Source organism: Arvicola amphibius, chromosome 6 (assembly GCF_903992535.2).
Source record: "Arvicola amphibius chromosome 6, mArvAmp1.2, whole genome shotgun sequence".
Classification (NCBI taxonomy): Eukaryota; Metazoa; Chordata; class Mammalia; order Rodentia; family Cricetidae; genus Arvicola; species Arvicola amphibius.
Window position 1 is genome coordinate 22,794,511 of NC_052052.2, and position 22,518 is coordinate 22,817,028.

The window sequence follows — 22,518 nt, forward strand, 5'->3', positions numbered from 1 at the left end:
GCCTGTCTGCTTTTATCTCGTGCATCTGAACAGGACCGATTCTGGGCCACCTGGTTCACCTCTACTCACACAGCGCAGTATCTTCCTTGGGGAGCAGCCCCCAGACTGATTAAGCTTGGTCTCAATTTGAAGGAGCCCAAGCCCTGGAGAAGACTGGATGCGTGTGGGAATCTCCGTCTTCCTCCCGCTGAACCCCAGGTCTTCCTTTTGTAATGTAAGCAGACTGGGCTGCACAGACAGCTCAGAACTAGTGTTCACCGATCATAGAAGGGCCAGGGTTTGATCCCAGCTCTGCAAGCAAATGAAAAAAATGATTGTATCTACCCTGCACATGTGAGGCCCTTCGAGGGCAGGTCTGAGACCCTGCATTCAGGAGAATGCACCTGTCCAAGGTGCCTGAAGCCTTGGGGGGGGGGGGTGAATAAGAAGGCAGGACTCCACCTTTGGCATAGCTCCCAGCCCTGGCTTAGTTGCTTGGCAACTGCTCTGTGTCCGTGAGTGAGGATATACTATGGCAGCCAAGAGAGTACTGGTGTATCGCAACGGGGACCCCTTTTTCCCAGGCCGCCAGCTGGTGGTGACCCAACGCCGCTACCCCACCATGGAGGCTTTCCTCTCTGAGGTGACATCAGTGGTACAGGCCCCACTGGCTATCCGTGCCCTCTACAGACTTTGTGATGGCAATCCCGTCACTGAGCTGGCTGACTTGCAGAATGGGGGACAGTACGTGGCTGCTGGCTTTGAAGGATTCCACAAGCTCCAGTGAGTGGGTTGGGGCTGGCCAAGTGCCTAGGGAGGGCCATGGGAGCAGCAGTGTATCCCGTACTTAGCTCCAAGTCAACAGGCTGGTTCTCCTGGAGCCTGGGGACAGGCTGTGCTGGAAGAGCTAGCAGCATGGTGAGAACTGCCTGAGTCTACATGATCAACAAATAAGTCATCTGTAACTCAGACTGCATTCTGTTACTAAAGCTAGTGTCCGCCACAACCAGGACCAGCCTGTGGGGACAATTCTCAAGTTGAACTTTGTTTAGGAATTACTTTTCCCCCAACCACGGCATGCCTTCTGAGATGGTTTCTCCGTGTAGCCCTGGCTGTTCTAGAACTCTTTTGTTGTTGTTGTTGATTTTTGAGACAGGGTTTCTCTATAGCTTTAGAGCCTGTCCTAGAACTAGCTCTTGTAGACCAGGTTCCCCTCAAACTCAGAGATCCACCTGCCTCTGCCTCCTGAGTGCTGGGATTAAAGGCATACGCCACCACCGCCCAGCTGGAAATCACTTTCTAGATCAAGCTGGCCTCAAACTAAGAGATCTGCCAGTCTCTGCATCCCAAGTGCAGGGATTAAAGACCTGGTTACCACACCTGGCCAAGGATTTATTTTGTCTGAGGGTTTTGCCTGCATGTAAATTTTTTGTCATGCCCGGTACCCTCAGAGGACAGAAGTGGATGCCAAATCCCCTGGACCTAGAGTTAAGGATGGTTATGAGCCACTGTGTGAGTACCAGGAGCTCAACCCAGGTCCTCAGCAAAAGCAGAGGGCTCTGGTTGGATGCCGAGCCATCTCTCCAGCATTTTGTTTTTTTGAGACAGGATTTTCTGTGTAGCCTTGGCTATCCTGGAACTCACTCTGTAGACCAGGCTGGCCTCAAACTCATAGAGATCCACCTGCCTCTGCCTCCTGCGTGTTAGGATTAAAGGTGTGCACCACCACTGCTCAGCTTTCTCCAGCCTTTTTAATCTTGTGTGTTTGTCATGCAGGTCAGGGAACAACTTGCCAGTTCTTTCCTTCATCCATGTGGGCTCTAAGGTGGTAGGACTTTGGCAGCAAAATGCCTTTGCTTGCTGAGCCATCTCTCTGCTCCTGAGAGCTGTTGATTAAATCTGTGCCATCACCACCAAACCCTAAAACTGTCCACTTCCTCCCTGCTGCGCGTAAGCTTCTGAAACTCCGTTAGAGTAGGGTCATCTCTTTCAGCAAGATGAGGGTCAAGTGGTAGATAATAATCTCAGCACTCGGGAGGCAGAGGCAGGTGGATCTCTGTGAATTCAAGGCCAGTCTAGTCTACAGAGCTAGTTCCTGGACAGCCAGGGCTACACAGAGAAACCTTGTCTCAAAAACCACACGGGGGGGGGGGGGGGGGGGGCGCGGCGGCGCTGGAGAAATGACTCAGCAATTAAGAGCACTGGCTGCTCTAACAGAGGTCCTGAGTTCAATTTCCAGCAACCACATATTGGCTCATAGCCATCTATAGCCATCTATAGTGGGAATGATGCCCTCTTCTGGCATACAGGTGTACACAGAGCATTCATATACATTAAAACACAAACACACACACATACACACACACACAGAGAGAGAGAGAGAGAGAGAGAGGGAGGGAGGGAGGGAGGGAGGGAGGGAGTGAGGGAGAGAAGATTGTCTTCCAAAGTGGAAGACAAATGACCTGAGCTTCCCACTCAGGCCTGGCTCCTAACCCTGCTCTGAACACTGAGCTGGGATAGTTCAAGTTTATTACAGGGAAGGAATATGGTGTCTGTACACTTCCTGTGTTATTTTGACAAGCCATGTCTTTGACTGTCATACAAAATGAAAATAAAGTCACCTCATGAATGGGGAATTTCTGGACTACAGTAAGATGCTTATGGCTTCCCTCAGCCTTCAACACCTAAAAGCCACATGGATTTATAGCCTGACTCAGTTCTCTGGGATCCTGCAGCAAGTTCAAATATCCACATGTTCCTGGCCCCAAAAAGGCAGAGTGCTCCAGTGAGGAGGGACTCTTAGGGGGCTGGGCAGCTACTGAAAGATGGCCTCATCCTAGCCTAAGGGAGAGTCTGAGAGGCTTAGCTACAGCAGGAGAAAGCATGGAGAGATGACTGGGGGGAGCAGGAGATCAAATGAGAGATTTTGGAGTCAGACTAGTAACTACATGGGAGGTGGCAGTCAGAGGCTCAAAAGTTGAAAGTCATCTTGAGTTACACAGAGTAGACTGGACCACTTGAGGGATTCCATCCTCCCGTCTCAGTCTCACTTTGGAGTGCTAGATCTTTATTGTCTCTGAGCCCTGGCTGTCCTGGAATCACTCTATAGACCACTCACACTAGGCCTGGTCCACCACACCCATGCTGTCTCAAAATTAATCAGGGCAGCCGGGCAGTGGTGGCACAGCCTTTAATCCCAGTACTTGGGAGGCAGAGGCAGGTGGATCTCAGTGAGGTCGAGGCCAGCCTGGTCTACCAAGCGAGTTCCAGGACAGCCAGGGCTGTTATGCAGAGAAACCCTGTCTTGAAACTGCTCCCTGCCGCCCCCCATTCCCCCGTAACCTACAGAGTGACCACAGAGAAGCCTTGCAATGAACCCGCCTATGGGGCTCTGACTTCCTTAAGGTGATGGAGACCCACTTGTCCTTTCAGCTATTTGCCTCCTGGAAGGAAACACCCAGGCAGGAAAAGCAGCCAACAACATGTAAGTCCGGGGAGACCTGCAGCCTTTCTCGTCCCACCCCTCCTCCTCGGACTGCTTCAGTTTGGTGGGTGGAAAAGGGTCCTGGAAACATCAGGAGGTGTCCAGTCCAGGGACATGCCATGCTCACTCCAGCCCCTGTGCAGTCCCTGCCTTTTACCTAATCTCCAGCCCATGCCAAAGAATGAGTCAGTTGTGAAACACAGGGCCAGGGTAGGAGTCATGTGACTCAGGGGCTACAGGTACACCTCTCAGAAAGGTGTGAGCAGACTCGTCCCTACTCACTCGCTCTCCTGCAGGAGTTTGCTTCCTGCCTGCTCACCCCATGTTTTTAGAACCAGCCAGTCCCAAGTCTTGGACTTTCCCTGGCTTGGGTTTCAGGAGCCTCTCATGTCTCACCCCCCATGTGACGGGGCCTCTGGACAGTGGCTGCCAGCAGACACCCCCTGCTATATCCTGTGAGTGCCGGCACTGGGGGTGAGGGTATAGATTTTTGTGTCAGTGGGTTTTCCCAGGAGCCCCATTACACATGGGAAATTAAAATTGGAACGTGTGAAATGGTTCTTGGACCACTTGGTTCCGTGCCCCTTTCACATGTGGAGGCTCACTTACCTGGCTGTTCTTTGTCTCAGTGTGTTCAGGAATGGGGACCTACTAAGTCCCCCCTTTAGTCTGAAGCTGTCCCAGACTACCATCCAGGACTGGGAAACGGTACTGAAGCTGCTGACGGAGAAGGCCAGGTTACCAAGTGGAGCTGTGCACCAGTGAGTATGGGGGCAGGAGGCCAGGCTCCCAAGAACCCCGCTGCTTGGTCTGCTCTTAAGTTGGGAAGGGCACAGAAAGGCATGTTCTCTCCAGCAGGACTTTCTTTTGTGCCTCAGGGGACAGGCTCCCTAACCCAGCCCTTCAAATCAGGCCAGAACCTAGATTAACATTGCCCAGAGGACCAGAGGAGGATCCCCCAGGGGCTGTCCCTACCTCAGCAGCTGCTGGCGGAGAGCAGCCTGTTACCCAGCAGCCCTCACCACCTCTCCCCCCCAGACTCTGCACCCTCAGGGGGCTCCCACTGTCAGCAGGCACAGCTCTGGTGAGTGGCTGTCACTATGTGGCTGTCGGAGAAGAAGAGTTCAAAGCCCTCCCCTACATGGAGCTGTTGGTGCCCAGCCCTTCTCTGTCCAAGGGCTGCTGGTATGTTTGTTTGAGGTGGAGGGTCACAGGTCACAGCAGAGGAAGTGCCCCCTGCCTGGGAGCTACGACTGTGTGCTCTTCTATCCACTACAAACCTGTCTCTCACTGCAGGTATCCTCCAGGCCGGAAGCAGAAGTCCCACAGGCAGGGGGTAGGTAAGAGTGGGACGCAGGGGAATGACTGGCTGAGGGATCCAGCCTCACCCCGTCCTATGAAGTAGTGATTCCCCCTCCTTGGGCTAGGAGTTATAGAGTGGCACATGCCATGCCAAATGCCTCCCCCTAGGCTGGCTGTTGGAACTGGCTACTTGGCATAACAGGGCCCAATGGAACCTCCACTCACCACCCCATTCCAGGCCTCCATTCTCCCAGATGAGCCAGTGAGCATGCGGTACCAGAGTAGAAAGCAGCCTGGTTTCCCTGGGCATCTTTGGATGCTGGTATCAACCGCACAGTTCCTGGGTGGACAGCCAGAGAGGAGCAAATGCGGGCAGGAAGGATGCAGACTCTATGGGACATGGCCCTCACAAGCCTGTAGGCAGCAGGGCACGCTGGGCAGCAGGGGAGGCAAGAACAGTCAACAAATGGATTCTAACTCGGTTTCCCTCCTGTAGGCCCAGGGCCACCAGGCTCAGGCAGCTCGGCCTTCTCCAGAGGAACCAAGACAAACTGAACCATCTGTTTTCTACGCCAGATCCCAGCAGTCCACTCGGCCAGGAAGCAGGCTCTCTCCCCTCTTATTTCCATCAGGTGAGGAGGGGTGGGCCCTTCACATCACTCCCTCCTGCTTACACTCTGAGAAGCAGGCCAGCTCAGGTCAGGTCCACCACATGCTGGAGGTGTCTGCAGGGGACTTCAGCAGAGCTGAGTGCCAGTCTTCCACCTCCAAGTCACTGACTCTTTCATAAGGACGTATGTAAAAACCACACAGAAAAGACATTGCTTAAAGTCAAGAGGTTCGGAGGTGGAATCGCAGCTGGGAGCTAAAGGCTAGCCTCCAACTTCCCTGCCCTACTCGGAGGCACTGAACATGGGACCCAGCTCAGGGGAAGGAACTGGTGCAGCAGGTGAAGGCAGTGAAGGCGGAGGACCCTCTCAGCCTGGGCATCAACCAATGTTGCCTCCTTATTAGGAGTTAAGGGAGTTTATGGGGTTTCCTACCCAAGGAAGGAGACAGCCGAGGCTCAGGAAGTGGATGAAGACGAGAACACTTACATAGAGGAGCCTGTGGGCCAGGTGAGCCCATCAGACTGGGAAGCCTTAACCTGAGATGGGCAGAGGTCTGAGCTAAAGTCTGGGCTCCCAGGACACATCTTCCCAGTGACCGAAAGCCTGCCCTCCTGTTTCCTAATTACTGAGGCTTTCTCATTCCCAGTCTCCTTTCCTGGGTTGGGGACTTCTGGCAGTGGAGGCAAACTGGGCATCTGTATGGCTCTGTATGTCTCCACATGTCCACCAGAGGGCAGCAGAGACAGGGGAAGAGGCCTTGTCCCCCAACATCTGCCTGGCCCGGGAGAGGCAGCCTCATGTTCAGCCAACGTGTGCGCCACCATCTTAAGTGCCAGGAACGCCAGTCAGAAGCTGAGGACAACCACTCCAAGCTATCCCAGCATTCAGTAGCCTGATCCCGAGAAGCCAGGCCTCACTAGGCTTGCAGTAGATATAGCCTCCTCAGCCCCTCCCCATTCATAAGCCCAGCAAGTTCTGTGGAGGCCACTTCCTTGTGTGATTCCCTGGCAGAGAAAGGCACTGCAGACTGGGTTTTGGAGCAGGCTTGTCACAATAAAGTAATGCTTGCTAAGCTTTGTTTGCTGCAGATTTATTGAAAGCTGCTGCTGGCCAGGTGTTTGCAGCGAGGAACTGGAAGTTGAGCATTTTTGCCCAGGGCCAGCTCATTTTTCTTCCATCTGCCATTCTAATGTAACCACTCTCCCTGAGTAATGCCCAGTAACGAGGCTGTGGAGCTCTCCAGACACAACCTGGTTCAGAGACTGCAGCCAGCCCTTTCCACACAGCTGAGGCTATGTGGACTAGAGCAGGGCAGTAACAGACAGCTGCTGGGCAGGGGCTGCTGGGGTGTGTGTAAAAGTCTCCAGTGTGAAATCTCTTCCTCTCCTTCTCTCTCATGCAAGGCTTCTCTGTGTAGCTGCCTTTGATTGATGGAATTAAAGGTATGTGCCACGACTCCTGGCTCCAGTGCTAAATCTCAACAACAGCTGAACCCACCAGAGATTACAAAACCATCCCAGGGCTGGTCCTTGGTCCTTTTTCTTTTTTTCTTCTTTTTGGTTTTTTTGAGACAGGGTTTCTCCATGTAGCCTTCCTTGGCTGTCGTGGAACTCTGGACCCTGAGGTAGATGTGATCCGAGAGATGAGGGGGCTAAGCTTAGCGAGCCAAGCTGGTGTATCCCCCCGGTGCACCTCAGTGCCTGGAGTCTGCTGAACACAGCACAACACAGTAGAACTGAACGTCAGGGTTGGCCCTGGGTCTTGGTCACCGAGCTTGTGATGCAAAGTGTGACCCCTGTGATGGCGAGTACCATGCCAGCCACTGCCTCTGAGATAAAGAAAACATCAAGGGGCTGGGGGTGAGCTGGGCCAAGGAAGACTGACAGGGCCTGGTCCCGATTCCTACCCCAGGACAAGATCAGGGAAGACCTCTCCTCTCCCACCCACAGAGACAGACGCGGGGGAAATGCTCACATATGTCAAGGTCCAAGAAGCTATCCTTACATGCAGCAGCTTGACTTACGTTTTCCACCAACATCTTCTCCAAGGATCTTCCCAACAATCAGTGTGAAGACCATGGCCAGAGAGTTACAGATGGGCACAGCTAAAGTCAGATCTGGGAAGTCAGAACAAGAAAGACGCCTTTCTAGAGACAAAGTCCTTATTATCATCACCACCGTCACAAGAGTAGCACAACACAGCCGTGGTCGCACACTTAATCACTCTGGGAGCCAGGTGGTGGTGCACACCTTTAATCCCAGTACTTAGGAGACAGAGGCAGGAGGATCTCTGAGTTCCAGGACAACCAGGGATACAGGCTGCCTCAAAAAAAAAAAAAAAAGACAAAAACAAAGAAAGAAAAACAAAAATCATCATCACTCTAAAAGCAGTTCTAAGAGGAAATTTCATAGCACTAAGTGCCCACATAAAGGAAATGCAGAAAGCTGACACTAGTGACTAAACAGCACACCTGAGAGCTCTATGCAGAAGCAGGCAGAGCTCTGTGAGTTCAAGGCCAGTCTGGTCTACCATGGGAGTTTCAGGACAGTTTGGGCTACATAGTAAGATTCTGTCTCAAAAATAAAGAAAACTGAGCATCACGAGGCAGATATTGGGAACAAACCATGATCCCAGTGACCAGGAGGCTGAGGCAGGAGGATCTCCAGTTCAAGACCAGCTTGGGCCACACAGCACGACTGACTCTATTAAGGTGGGGGTGGTCGGGGAGATGCTCAGTCAAGTGTCTGCCATGAAAGCATGGAGGTCTAAGTTTGGATCACTCCAGGGCTGTGCAAAGCTGGGCCAGATGGACTGTGTCTGTAACCTGAGTGGGGGAGACCGGGGTGGCAGAGATGGGTGGGGCCCTGAGCCAGCAGGCCAGCCCGGATGGGCAACCAGTGAGCTCTGGTGCCAGTCAGAGACCCTGTCTCAAACACCACAGTGGAGGGTGATTCAGAAAGACACCCAGCATCGACCTCAGCTTCCACACGCAAGCACAAGCATGCACTCCTCTGTATGCCACACACATGACTAGAAACAAGGCCAAGTGGCATGTGCACAGCTGTGCTCCTAGCACACAGGAGGCAAGCGGACTTCTTCAGGTTCAAGGACAACCTGGTCTATGTACTGAATCCTACCCAGGCCAGCTAGGGTTACAAGGAAGATTTGCTGAGGATGACCCTAAATTTCTGCTCCTCCTGCCTCCACCTCCTAAGTACTAAAACCACCACAAAGGGTTTATTTGGTGCTGAGGATGGACCCAGAGCTTTGTGCAGGCTGGGTAAGCACTCTACTGAATAAGCTACATCCCTGGCCCACTAACTAAAGTCTTAAGAGTATTGGATCTCTCTAGTCAAAACTCAAGTACCGGATCTGGAGACTACCTTACCAGGTCCTTTCCTCCTCTTGGGGCTCTTGACTCAAGGGTAGGCAAAACCACAACAAGGAGACTTTTGCAGAATTTCAAGAGCATAAATCTTGGAGGTGGGGTATAGTTTCTTTTTTTTTTTTTTTTTTTGAGACATGTTAGCCTATAACCCAGTACTCCAGGATGTCCATGAACTTGTGATAATCTTCCTGCCTCAGCCTCTGGGTGCCCAGCTTTAGCCATTAATATACAATTTCAAATCCCTTTGCACTAGCATTCTGCTGGGATTAAGGCAAGCATGGTAAATTCCCCAATATTATAATTTATGAAGTTAAGCATGTTTGTCTCCGAAGGTCATGATATGAATATGTAATCTTATGTATTAGGAACAGTTAAGAAACATTTGGAGAAAGAAAATTTATATTTATTGAGCCTCTACTGTATGTCAGACACTCTGCTAGATTTTTCTCACACACTGAATCAATCTTCTTCACAATGCTATGAGGCCCACTATCTAAAACCAAGATTCAAATAAGGGGCTTATTTTAGGCTAAGCAAGCAGTGCACAGTGGGATCAGAGACATCAGAGCCTCGCTTACACGGGTGACTGGTGAACACCTCTAATCCTAGCACTCAGGATACAGAGGCATGAAGATCATGATTTTGGAGCTAGACTGAGTTACACAGTGCGACTCTGTCTCAAAAACAGCAAACAAGGGCCAGGTGGATGCTCAGTGGTGACGGCACCTGCCCATGGAGACTGAGGATCTGAGCTCATCAGAGCACCTACAAGGTAAAAGGAGAGAGCCTCTTCCCAAATCTTGTCCTTGACACACACACACACATGCACACACACACATGCATGCATGCGTGTGTACACACACACACACACACACAGAGAAAATAAATGCAATAAAAAAATAAAACTACCAGCCGGGCGGTGGTGGCGCACGCCTTTAATCCCAGCACTCGGGAGGCAGAGGCAGGCGGATCTCTGTGAGTTCGACACCAGCCTGGTCTACATGAGCTAGTTCCAGGACAGGCTCCAAAGCCACACTCACACCCACCTCACTGCCGCTGGGACCCGGAGGGGGATTAGAAATAGGTGTTCTCCCTCACTGATAAGCACAAGGTGTTTCTGGTTCCCTTCACAAAATATGGCCTCCACCGCGGAGGACTTCCAAGCCAGAGACCCACCTGTTGATGCCAAGGTCAGGTAGTAGAGAAGGGAGCCACTCTGGTTGAGTAGAAAGGGCATCAGATACTGGAAAGAGGAGAAGTCTGTCAGCATTGCCTGCTCATGCAACATCCTCTTCTGACCTACTAGCACAGCGGTTCTCAGCCTTCCCAGCACTGCAACCCCTTAACACAGTTCCTCGTGTCCTGGAGACCCCCAGCCATACAATTGGTTCATTGCTACTTCATAACTGTCTGTATTTTTGCCACTGTTCTAAATCATTTTACTTATTTTTTTAAAAGATTTATTTATTTATTATGTATACAACATTCTGCTTCCATGTATGCCCGCATGCCAGAAGAGGGCACCAGATCTCATAACAGATGGTTGTGAGCCACCATGTGGTTGCTGGGAATTGAACTCAGGACCTCTGGAAGAACAGTCAGTGCTCTTAACCTCTGAGCCATCTCTCCAGCCCCCTCATTTTACTTATTTTATTCTCTGCATAACCGTCTATGCACCAAGTGCAGACAGTACCTTCTAAGGCCAGAAGATGGTGTCAGAGTCCCTGGAACTGGGTTTACAGACAGTTGTCAGCTGCTACGTGGGTGCTGGGAATTGAACCTGAGTCTTCTATGAGAGCAGCTAATGCTCTTAATGGCAGAACCATCTGCCCAATGCCTCCACTATTAATTGTAATGTAAATATCTGATATCCAACCCCAAGGTGTCATGACTCACTGGTTGAGAACTGCTGTTCTTACACCTGCTTTTCCCCAAAAGGGGAGGCATAAATAAATGCCTATTTTTATATATAATAAACAATTTTTATTTCAACAACATTTCTAATACAAATAATTACATTTATAAATAAATTCCCAGGAAGACTCACCTACTTGAGGACCCTTTTAGAGCACAGAGAAAAAAATTCAATGTACACTCTTGCCGTAAACGCCCTCTCCCTCAACTTGGCCAGTTCCCATCTTCCCTACAGCCTGTATGGCCTTGATACCAGTTCACTCCTGAGAAGTTCACTCCTGGTCCTCCAGCTCCATCCCTCTCCTCTCCTCTCCTCAGAACTCACAGGAGTTCTTTCCCTTCTTTCCCTTGGCCCAGAGAGTCCAGCAGATCTAGCTGGCTAGCGTACCTGGGCAGCCCTGGGTTGGAGGCAATCCTCGATACCCTTCCTTATGTTCTACGCCAGGGCAAACTGAGCCCAAAGAAAGCTTTTGGAAAGGCTCACAGTAGTTATATAATTGGTGAAGTGGCAATAACAATAATACCAGCCATGGACAGAACATATATGCTGTAATAGGCCAGTGCTAAGTGTTTTATGTGTCTCACCTCAATTCTTTTTTTTTTGTTGTTGTTGTTTTGTTTTTTCGAGACAAGGTTTGTCTGTGTAGTCCTGACTGTCCTGGAACTTGCTATGTAGACCAGGCTGGCCGCTAACTTACAGAGATCGCCTTTGCTTCCCGAAGGCATGCACCACCACCGCCCCGTTCCCTCAACTATTACATCTGCCCTACACATAGGTTAGTTGTCATATAGTTTCCATTTTACCAAAGATAACGCCGAGGATCACAAGGAATAAGTGACTCCTCCCGGAGCTTCTAATGAGTAGGAGGTAGGCTGGGATGTTGGCTCAGCGGCTCCTGTGAGGGAGCGCCAGTCCACAGACGCACCTCAGTATTCAAGAAGAGAGTCTTCATCTCCTGCAGCAGCTGCCGGGCCCACGTCTGCTCATGCACTTGCTGCAGGCCGGCGGAGGCCCGCTTCAGCAGCGGCTGCGTGCCACCCCACAAGGCGGCCACCAGCACCAGAGCAAGGACCTGCCCTGAAAGCAAAGGAGCAGAGAGTCACCCAGGCCCTCGCCGGCCTCCTCCGGCTCGGCTGACCGGCTCCATCTCCCTCCCGAGCTCTCCGCGCTGGGCTGCGCTAGGCCGGGAGGTCCCGCACCAACGGTGGGGAGAAGTGAGTCCGTCCGAGGCTTAGCAGCGCTGGGGTTCACGGGTGCCGGGGGGAGTGAGATAGGAGACCCAAGCCGGAGTCAGTGCCCGCGGAGGGGCGGGGCCAGCTACCCACCCAGAGACGCCGCCATGGTAACGCCAGGCCCTTCTACTTCCGGGAGTCAAGGGGCGGAGTCCCCGCAGCCGGAAGTTGCCTCTAGTCCACGTCCGGTCCTACTCACATTGCCTCTCCTCGCATCAGCGCCGGGATGGTGAGTGCTGGGCATATGGTGCTGCCACATGGGGTGTTGTGGTTGTGGGGCCGCAGTCGGGGTGGGACGGGATTCCTGGCGCTGACACTCCCGCTCTGTCCACGCAGAAGCCCATCCTGCTGCAGGGCCATGAGCGGTCCATCACGCAGATCAAGTACAACCGCGAAGGAGACCTCCTCTTCACCGTGGCCAAAGACCCTGTGAGCGGCGCCGGGAGGGAGAGAGGGAGGGAGAGAAAGAGGGCGGGAGGGCGGGGCACCCGGAGGGGCGAGTTCGCACCCTCGGGATGGTGGGTGAGCTAGCCTTGCCGCCTGAGGGGAATTCTTTTGAAAAGCGAAGAGAACCGTCCTTACTGGGGTAGGCTAGCGACAGCATTCTACTTGGGAGACCTACGATAAGTTGATGGTCGGTAGGAACGAGTACCCAGGAAGAGAAATAAGACTGTGGTGGGGGGCCTGGGGACTGGGAGGGGATCAGCCCTAGTGACTCGCGGATGGGAAGAACCAGAACGCACAGCCTCTACAGTCTGGAGGATAAAGTTGGTCCTTGGGCGGTGAGTCGTGCCATTATGGGGGTCTTGGGGTTGTAGTTCAGACTGCAGTGGTTAACGTGTGCACCTAGCTCTGGGTTGGATCCCTAGCACCAGAAAGGGAAAGAGGAAAAAGACGTGGAACTTAGTGAGGCTGTCCTTAGCTTAGTCTGTTCAGTCCTTGTTGAGACTCGCTGCTCCGTCTCTTTGGGTACGGCCTTTTGAGGCGTTTGTAGGAGGAGACAGTTAACTGATGCTATCAGTGGGTAGTCTGAAGTCAGAGCTTGATGTGAGCCCTAACCCCTGCACCTGCTAGCAGTGTGACTTGGAACCTGACATTATGCTGTTCTAAATTACAGTTTTCCCTTTTAATAAAACATGGCACTTCAAGTACCTCCCTCAACAAAATGAGATCGTTAACTGGTTTCTCACCATACTTGGTGTATGGTAGACACTTCCATTTTATGTTTCTTGGACATTTGTTTTTATTGGAACTTCACAGCTGCCCTTTGAAGAAAGCTGTTGGCAAGGATGGGCTGTCTTTCCAAGCTGCCTTTGCCTCTCCATCCTCCTGCCTCAGCCTCCCACTCCTGAGAATATTAGGTGTGTGCTACCACACACTGATTGTCGTTTAAAATATGTTTATTTACATATGATGAGTTTGTTGATTTTATGGGCATGCGTGTTTTGCCTGCATTGTATGTCCATGTGTATACCTGGTGCCTGAGGTGGCCAGAAGAGGGTATCAGATCCCCGGAACTGGATTTACAGATAGTTGGAGCTATCACATGGGTGCTGGGAATCAAACCCAGGTCATCTGGAACTGGATTTACAGATAGTTGGAGCTATCACATGGGTGCTGGGAATCAAACCCAGGTCCTCTGGAAGAGTCACCGGTGCTCTTTAACCTCTGAGCCATCTCTCTAACCCTTTTAAAGATGACAGAGTTAGCCTGGCAATGGTGGCACACACTTTTAATCCTAGCATTTGAGAGGCAGAAGCAGGCGAATTTGAGGGCAGCCTGGTCTACAGAGTGAGTTCCAGGACAGCTAGGGCTACACAGAAAAACCTAGTTTCAAAAAAAAAAAGGACAAAGTTCAGAGGGAGGTGACAAAGTAGCACTGGAGCCCATACATCCTTACTTGTTTATTCCCCAGACTGTAACTCACCTTGACCTTTGGTTGTAAAAGCAGATACTAAGGATGCTATCACAGGCCTACTTTCAATACTGCTTACCTTTAGGAAGACCCAGGAGCTGGTCGGCTTTTATAGTGCTCCTCTAGTAAAGGAGCAGAGGCAGACTGGGCTCAGCTAGAGTCTACAGAGGGTTTGTTGGGCCAAGTAAGCTGTTGCTTTTTCTGGGATGTGACCCAGCCTGTCATTTTACTCTTCCAGATCGTCAATGTGTGGTACTCCGTGAATGGCGAGAGGCTGGGCACCTACATGGGCCACACTGGAGCTGTGTGGTGTGTGGATGCTGACTGTATCCTTTTGGCTGTAAGTCAGCCAGCCCTGAGATGCTGGCTGTGAGGTTGGGAGTTTGACAAGCTATGGAACTCTGGAGAATAGGGTCCCCTACTCCCAATCGCTTCATCGGTGGGGGAGACAGAAGGTTGGAACACTCTGAGGTAAGAGAGTGAGGTAGGCTCTTTGGAACTGAGCTGGAAGATGCTTTGGATGACCTCCAAGAGAACATTGGCTCAGGTTGTGTGTATGTATATCTGTGTCTGTGGTGAATCTGTGTGTGTGGACCAGGTGTATGTATATCTGTGTGTGTGGTGAATCTGTGTATGCGGACCAGAAGTCAACATCAGCTGTCCTCCTTAGTCGCTCTTCAACTTTCCTTCCTTTCTAAAGGATGTAGTTTTATTTATAAAGATGTTTTTCCTGCATGTGTGTCTTCCTGTGTACCATGTGTGCAGTGTCAGCAGAGGGTAATTCTTTAGAACAGGAATTACAGATGGCTTTAACCACCCTCTGGGTGTTGGGAGACTAACCTGGGTCATCTAGAAGAGCGACCACAGAGCCATCTCTTCAGCCTCCCAATCCTGCCAACTACCCTCCTACAGGGTCTCGCTATGTAGTCCTGGCTGTCCTGAAACTTGCTCTGTAGACCAGGCTGGCCTTGAACGCAGATATCTGCTTGCCTCTGCCTCAGGAATGCTGTGATTAAAGGTGTGTACCACCACTGCCGCTCTTTTTTGAGGCAAAAATTGGACATAACCTGTCACTAAATCTGGAACTCACGGATTAGGTGGGCATGGCCATCTAATAACTGAACTTCCTGACTTGACCTCTCAGCACTGGACTGCTGGCACACCTGAGTCTTTATGTATGTGCTGGGGAATTCTAACTGAGCTCCTCATGGTTGCATAGCAAGGACTTTATCCAGTGAACTATCTCTCCAACCCTAAGAATGATTTTCCTACATGTATGTATGTGTGTGTGTGTGTGTGTTGTCCCCAGGGACCAGAAGAGGGCATTGAATTCCCTGGAATTGGAATTGTGAGCCACCATATAGGTACTGGGAATCTAGCCTGGGACCTCTGGATCAGCCAGTGCTCCTAACTAGTGGGCCACTTCTTGAGCACGAATCATGTTTCTTAACGCCTTGTTCAGGGGACACCAAGCATGTCCTCACTGGCTCAGCTGACAACAGCTGTCGTCTCTGGGATTGTGAAACAGGTAAGCCTGGTCATTCGCTTTTCAGCAAGAAGTTACCAACTTCATGTACCTGTCCAAGCAAATGTGTTCTGAAGAATGAGAGCAGACGGTCCAGTCTGCTGATGAAGAGACAACAAACAGACAGCAAGGAGTTAGCTGGGGGAAGAAATTGCACGCTGGGTAGTAGGACGTGTTCAGGAAGGCCAGAGAGGGACAGTGGACCTCTGGAGTGGGGAATGCGTGGCCTTGGAAGGTGTGAGCAGGGACTCCCGGGCACAAGCAGGAGTGAAAGCAAGGAGTGTCTGGGTAAAGGGCTGGGACAAGCTGTGTGTGACAGCACACAGACGCTGAGGCAGGAGAATGTAGAGTTTAGATGAAACTGAAGGCTGAGACCAGAGAAGCCTTTATTGTGGAAGCAGAGAACTTAGTTCCAGATTCAGGGAGCGCAGAAATCATTGCCTTCATTTGTGATCCCAACAGGTTCCAGTGGACACTCCCAATCCACTGGTCACATGGGTGGCCCTGCTTAAACTGGGTCACAAAACAAAAGTAGAAGTCACAGACCTGGGAGATGGATTGATGGGGATACAAGTGGTGGTGGTAGGACTGGGAGGAAGAGTAATCGGAGTATATTATATACATATGTGAAATTGTCAGGCAACAAAATGAATAATTAAAATACAGAACTCTGCAGGCGGTGGTGGTGGTGGCGCACACCTTTAATCCCAGTATTCCCACAAAGTGACTTCCAGGACTTTGGAGAAACTTTGTCTGGAAAAACACACAAAATGTGTAGAACTTCAGCCAGCCAAGGTTATAGCATGAGAACCTGTCTTTTTTTGTTTTGTTTTTTGGGACAGGGTTTCTCTATGTAGCTTTGATGCTTGTCCTGGAACTAACTCTTGTAAACAGTTGTGAGCTGTTGTAAACAAGTGAGTGCTGAGAATTCAACTCAGGACCTCTAGAAGAGCAGCCAGTGCTCTCAAGCTGTACCATCTCTCCAGTCCCCAAGCTTTGTTTTTTGTTTGTTTGTTTTTTGTTTTTTGTTTTTCGTTTGTCTCTCTGTAGCTTTAGAGCCTGTCTTGGAACTAGCTGTTGTAGACCAGGCTGGCCTCGAACTCACAGAGATCCGCTTGCTTCTGCCTCCCAAGTGCTGGGATTAAAGGTGTGCGCCACCACCACCTGGCTAAATCCTCAAGTTTTTGGTTTTTGTTTGTTTGTTTTATAAGTTTTACATGTATGGATGTTTTGCCTTCGTGTATATCTTGTGTACCATGTGTGTACGATACCCATGGAACCTGGAAGGAGGCATCAGATCTGCTGGCACTGGAGTTAGAGAAAGCTGTGAGCCAGCTGTGACCCTGGGTCCTCTGGAGGAATAGCCAGTGCTCTTAGTCACTGAGCCATCCCTACAGTCTGGGATTAAGTTCTCTCTCTCCTTTTAGTTTCTCTTTGTTTGTTTGTTTTGTTTTATTCTAGACAGGGTTTCTCTGTGAAACAGTCCTGACTGTCCTGGAACTTGCTTTGTAGACTAGGATGGCCTCAAACTCACAAGCGATCCACCTACCTCTGCCTCTCAAGTGTTGGGATTAAAGGTGTGCACCACCCCCGCCCAGCTAATTTATTCATTCTTATTTTATGTGCGTTGGTGGTTTGCTTTTATGTGTATCTGTGCCTGATCTTGAATTATAGACCGTTGTGAGCTGCTGTATGGTTGCTGGGACTTGAACCCTTGTCTTCTGGAAAAGCAGTCAATGCTCTTAACCACTGAGCCATCTCTCTAACCCCTAGGTTTAAGTTCTTAAAAGAAAAAACTTAGTTTTGCTCTGTAAAACTTGACACACTGAGGCATATAGTAGTGGTGCAAGCCTTCATTCAAGAGGCAGAGGCAGGCAGATCTCTGAGTTCAAGGCCAGCTTGGTCTATGAAGTGGATTTCAGGACAGCCAAACAAACAAACAAAACCCAAAAAAACTTTGCATACCGGGGAGTTTGATGAACAGGGAAGAATAGTGGACTGGTGGGTTTCAAGGTCAAAACAGTTGAAGAGCTGGAAGCAAAGAGGAGGCCATTCTGTTATTCTGGCTACTGGGTGATTGGTGTATGTCTGCTTCTATGCCGGGACATGCAGGAGAAATGGAGTCTGGGAGAGAGACATAGCTTGGACCCCGCTGTGACAAGAGCCACATTCATCTTAGGACTCATGAGGAAGTGCTGCAGGATGGGACTGGGAAGACAGCGGGAGAGCAGCAGTGAGGAAGGGTTCTGGCCTGCTGTCCTCGGCAGGACCTCTGAGACTCCTGCTCCCTGCTATAATGTTAAACGAGAGTAACCGAGACCCCGCCTCTCCCCAGGGAAGCAGCTGGCTCTACTGAAGACCAACTCAGCTGTGCGCACCTGTGGCTTTGACTTTGGGGGCAACATCATCATGTTCTCCACAGACAAGCAGATGGGGTACCAGTGTTTTGTGAGCTTCTTTGATCTGCGGGATCCAAGCCAGATCGGTGAGGGCTAGGACCAGGGGGGCAGAGGTGGAGGATGTGGCTTCAGACCCCAGAGCCTGATCTCTGCTGCTGTGCACAGACAGCAATGAGCCCTACATGAAGATCCCCTGCAACGACTCCAAGATCACCAGTGCCGTTTGGGGACCCTTGGGGGAGTGCATCATCGCAGGCCATGAGAGTGGAGAGCTCAACCAGTACAGTGCCAAGGTAAGGGGCCAAGTGTTACAGGATGACATTAGGTATTGGGAAGTGTGTCACCAGCTACTCAGGACAAGTTACGGTGGTCACAGATAAGCTTTTTCCTGTCACTAGAGAGTTTTAGGCCCTGGGTGAGAGTCCTAGAAAAACAATGAGAATCAGAGACCAACTTAAAAATAGCCACACTAGATTTCAGCTAAATTCAGAGTGTACCCTGTCACAGAGGAGGTGGCATGTTTGTGGACTCATGAAAAGTCAGTACAGTTTCCAGGGTTAGAGAAGATGGCTCAGTGATGAACAGCACTGGCTGCTCTCGCAGAAGCCCAGGTTCCATCACCCACATCGCAGCTCGCAGATGTCCTTAATTCCAGGTCCAGGGGATCTGATATCTTCTGGCTCCTTGACTACTAGGCATGAACATGGTAAACACACATGCACATGTACACAAAATACTCATGACACATAAGATAAAAATGAATAAATTTTTTAAAAAAAGCTTCTAGCAGGAAAGATAGTTTTCCATAGTCAAGAGGAATAGCAGAAGCAAGGGTCTGTAGTGTAGCCCAGGGGAAGGGCACTTGCCCAGCATGTGCAAGGCCCTGAGTTCAATCCCCAGTAGTGGGGACTGGAGGTTCAGCAGAAGCTCATGACTGTGGCCCTCTGGAAAGTGGAGGGGCACTAGAGAGTAAACGTCTCTGTATGTCAGGTGAGGAGCTGGTCCTTCTCTGGGCGGTGGGTTGTTTATTATATTCGCCATTTAGAAGGCTTCTGCAGTTACCTCTTGGAGAATGGAGCTGAACGAGTCCGTGTGCATGAGGATGTGGAGTTCTAGACAGCCCACAATGCCTAGGTGTTAGGCAGAGGGGTATGCACGTGTAGGTCAGTTTCTTGGGAAGCTAAGGTAGAGTGATCCTGAATAAATGAATAAAAAGAACTGGAGAAGCCAGGTGGTGGTGCCACATGCCTTTAATCCCAGCACTTGGGAGGCAGAGGCAGGCGGATCTCTGAGTTCGAAGCCAGCCTAGTCTACAAGAGCTAGTTCCAGGACAGGCACCAAAGCTACAGAGAAACTCTGTTTTGAAAAATACAAAAAAAAAAAAAAAAAAGAACTGGAGAGCTGGGCGGTGGTGGTACTTGCCCTTAAAACCAGCTCTCAGGAGGCAGAGACGGGTGGATCTCTGTGAGTTTGAGGCCAGCCTGGTCTACAGAGCAAGTTCCAGGACAGCCAGAGCTACACAGAGAAACCCTCGAAAAATAAAACAAAGAGAACCGGAGATGTGATAATGAAAAGGAAGAAATAATGTATTTCCAGGTAGGTGTGGTAGTCTAGACCTGTGCCCTCCTAGTGACAGATGGGACCAGTGAAACGGGGGGACAAAAGTGCCAGGCTTGGGTCAGGCTGAGGTGGCCCACACCCCACACCTTTACTTGGGAGGCAAAGGCAGGTGGATCTAAGTTTGGGGTCCACAGAACCAGTTCCAGGCCGGCTATACATGGAGAAAAAAAGAAAAAAAGTTGTCTAAAAAAAGAAATCAAAGGTTCCAGGTGTGCCTGGGCTACAGAGTGAGTTCAGGGCCAACCTTAGACAACTCAGTGGGGAGAAATGGCTCAGTGGTTAAGAATACTTGCTGCTCTTGCAGAGGACCTGAACTCCCAGCACCCACATCAGGCAGTTCACAGCTGCTGTGACTCCAGTTCCAGGGAGACTCGTTGTCCTCTGGCTTATGGGCACTGACATATGCATAAGAAGGCACCCAGCCGTATACACAAATTTTTGTTTTGTTTCTAATTTGGCTTTCTTTTTTGAGACAGGGTTTCTCTGTGTAGCCTTGGCTGTCATGGAACTCTGTAGATCAGGCTGGCCTTGAACTCACAGAGATCCACCTGCCTCAGCCTCCTGAGTAATGGGGTTAAAATCATGTGCTATCACGGCTCAATCATAGAGCACTTAGGGTCAGTCGATCCATCCAATACCAAAAATAAGAGTCGGGGGAGGGGGAGGAAGTTAGGGGTAAGAGATTAGATTGAGGAGGTAAGGAAGAGGTAAAGTAAAAAGTTTAGCTTGATACTAGGCAGTGGTGGTGCACACCTTTAATCCCAGCACTTCGGAGGCAGAGGCAGGCCTATCTCTGTGAGGTCAAGGCCAGCCTAGTCTACAGAGTGAGTTCTAGGGTAGGCTCCAAAGCTACACAGTGAAACCCTGTCTCAAAAAAAAAAAAATAATAATTGATTAACTAATTGTTAAAATTGTCCAGCTTGTCTCAGGTTTCTGAGGAGCAGTGGCTTGGGACTCCAGCAAGTCAGTCTAATTCTTCCTCCTTTTCCAGTCTGGGGAGGTGTTGGTGAATGTTAAGGAACACTCCCGGCAGATCAATGACATCCAGTTGTCTAGGGATATGACCATGTTTGTCACTGCATCCAAGGACAACACAGCTAAGGTGAGCCTGGGGGAGGAGTCTGGTGGAGCTTTGCGTGTGCTCATGATGTCAACCAGTCTGACCTGCCCAATCACAAATTCTGCCTGCCCTTTCTTGCCCCAGCTCTTTGACTCCACGAGTCTTGAACATCAAAAGACTTTCCGAACAGAACGTCCCGTCAACTCAGCTGCCCTTTCTCCCAACTATGACCACGTAAGTCATTCACCCCACTCAGGCTGCCTGCTTTTGGAGTCTGCATGTTTTTCCAACAATTAGACCGTAAATGTCGGGGGAAATGGTTTCATATTCCTAGCATTGTAACACTTCTGAGTGATGGATGGGGTAGCCCAGGGAAGTGAGTAGGGGGTACCTGAAATGGCTACACATCCCCTCCCTAAGGATCCTCCCACTGTAGGCTGGTAAGTAAGTCTTGGTTGCATCTCCACTTTCTTTTCTTTAGGTGGTGCTGGGAGGTGGCCAGGAAGCCATGGATGTAACCACAACCTCCACCAGGATTGGCAAGTTTGAAGCCAGGTAAAGTGGAAACAAGCTCTTCCACATTGGAACCACACAGACCTGAACACAAAGGATCACAGGGCGTGTGACAGGTGTCTGGTACAGCAGTGAGGTCAGAGGTCAGCTGGGCAGAGAGCTGGCTAACGTGCCTGCCAGCACTCCATGTTGTGTCCCTGGCACTAACCATGGGTGGTAGCCCCACGTCTGTAACACAGTTCCAGTTACTCCAGAGGTGGAGGCCATGAGTCAAGGTCATCCTTGGCCTCAGCCAAACTCCTAGTTCCCCTGGGCTACGCAGGGCCTTGTCTCTACAAGACAATGAGCTCTGAGGGCCTGGGTGGTGCTGTATTTCCCTTCTGTGCCTGGGACTCTTTAGACGGTTAGTGGGACAAGGGTACTATACTCACCTCAGAAATGTGTGCAGATTAAGCAAATGCATTCGTATTTCACTTTAGAGCACTGCCCAGCTCCTGGTAGTGCCTGGTATTTGCTGGATGTTGAAGCTGACATTTAGGTGCTCTCCCTATGACTTCACTTTTTTTCTTCCCTGTATCCTATTACTTCATTGACTTGGTTACACCAGAATGCCTGTCTCAGCAGCCTTCATTTCGTTTAGGACTGCTGCTCGGGTGTGTTTTGGAAGGAGATGGAGACTGAATAGCTGGTCTCCTACTCACCCTCCCCTCCAGGTTCTTCCATCTGGCTTTTGAAGAGGAGTTTGGGAGAGTCAAGGGCCACTTTGGACCTATCAACAGTGTTGCCTTCCATCCTGATGGCAAGAGGTACGGCCCCACTGGAGAGCATGCTCTCAGCGGCCAGAGGGTCTGCCCATTTGCTGTGTCTGACTGCCCAGGCTTCCCCTCCCAGCATCTGACCATCCCCGTCCGTCTCTTTCCAGCTACAGCAGTGGTGGTGAAGACGGTTACGTCCGCATCCATTACTTCGACCCACAGTACTTTGAGTTTGAGTTTGAGGCCTAAGAAGTTGGATCTCAGTGTGCACTGGGGAAGCTGTTCAAGAGGGTTTTAGACTCTGAGAAATAAATTAGTTTGTTAAAAATAGTTCCTGGTCAGAGATTTTATACAGCCTGTTTGGTTCTTCCCCTTCGCTGTCCCCGGCAGGCTGATAGTAATGAGTACCTTGTTCTTGAGGCCTTCTCTCTGCACTCATACTTTGCTTTGCTCTGGGCTTTAGAACCACTCCACCACATTCAAGAAGCCAGGGCTTAGAGGGGCTCAGACTGACGCTGTGGTCCAGAACCTTTCCTCTTCCTTTTCCATTTGATGCCTTGGGTAGGTGGGCGGGGCCATCATGGAAAACCCAGACAGAAAGATAAGGAAGCCCCCCCACAGGGAGAGAATTCTGGGGGAATAGTTGGGGATTACCTCACGATAGGCTCAGGTTCTGGAGATCCACAAGCTACATGGCTAAGGAACTGAGGATATAGAGTAGGTGACTCTCAGTTCCAGCACCCATGTTGGACAGCTCAGAACTGCCTGTAAACCACATGAGCCCGGTAACCTGAATTTAATCCCTGGACTCACGGTGTGG

At 50.5% G+C, this 22,518-nt stretch overlaps 3 protein-coding genes across 5 annotated transcripts; 2 read left to right on the forward strand and 1 right to left on the reverse strand.

The window, feature by feature from the left end:
* Window positions 1–478: 478 nt before the first annotated feature.
* On the forward strand, window positions 479–6,579 carry Dcdc2b (doublecortin domain containing 2B). The gene is made up of 9 exons (XM_042055287.1): window positions 479–762; window positions 3,412–3,684; window positions 3,842–3,918; window positions 3,963–4,224; window positions 4,502–4,648; window positions 4,760–4,799; window positions 5,262–5,397; window positions 5,780–5,883; window positions 6,107–6,579. The coding sequence occupies exons 1-9, from the start codon at window positions 512–514 to the stop codon at window positions 6,203–6,205; spliced, it is 1,389 nt and encodes a 462-aa protein (XP_041911221.1). The 5' UTR covers window positions 479–511; the 3' UTR covers window positions 6,206–6,579.
* On the reverse strand, window positions 6,446–12,040 carry Tmem234 (transmembrane protein 234). 3 transcript variants are annotated; one of them, XM_038333136.1, is made up of 5 exons: window positions 12,005–12,040; window positions 11,605–11,756; window positions 9,941–10,007; window positions 7,400–7,492; window positions 6,446–7,204 (listed from the first exon to the last, which is right to left on the reverse strand). In XM_038333136.1, the coding sequence occupies exons 1-5, from the start codon at window positions 12,018–12,020 to the stop codon at window positions 7,119–7,121; spliced, it is 414 nt and encodes a 137-aa protein (XP_038189064.1). In that variant the 5' UTR covers window positions 12,021–12,040; the 3' UTR covers window positions 6,446–7,118. The 3 variants fall into 3 exon arrangements, with proteins under 3 accessions (XP_038189064.1, XP_038189065.1, XP_038189066.1); XM_038333137.1 differs by having other exon boundaries at window positions 7,351–7,492; XM_038333138.1 differs by lacking the exon at window positions 12,005–12,040 and adding an exon at window positions 11,879–11,995.
* On the forward strand, window positions 12,021–22,028 carry Eif3i (eukaryotic translation initiation factor 3 subunit I). Its single transcript, XM_038333133.1, has 11 exons — window positions 12,021–12,140; window positions 12,248–12,340; window positions 14,065–14,152; window positions 15,289–15,354; window positions 17,687–17,836; window positions 17,916–18,043; window positions 20,362–20,472; window positions 20,575–20,664; window positions 20,912–20,985; window positions 21,657–21,749; window positions 21,866–22,028. The coding sequence occupies exons 1-11, from the start codon at window positions 12,138–12,140 to the stop codon at window positions 21,945–21,947; spliced, it is 978 nt and encodes a 325-aa protein (XP_038189061.1). The 5' UTR covers window positions 12,021–12,137; the 3' UTR covers window positions 21,948–22,028.
* The last annotated feature ends 490 nt before the right edge of the window (window positions 22,029–22,518 follow it).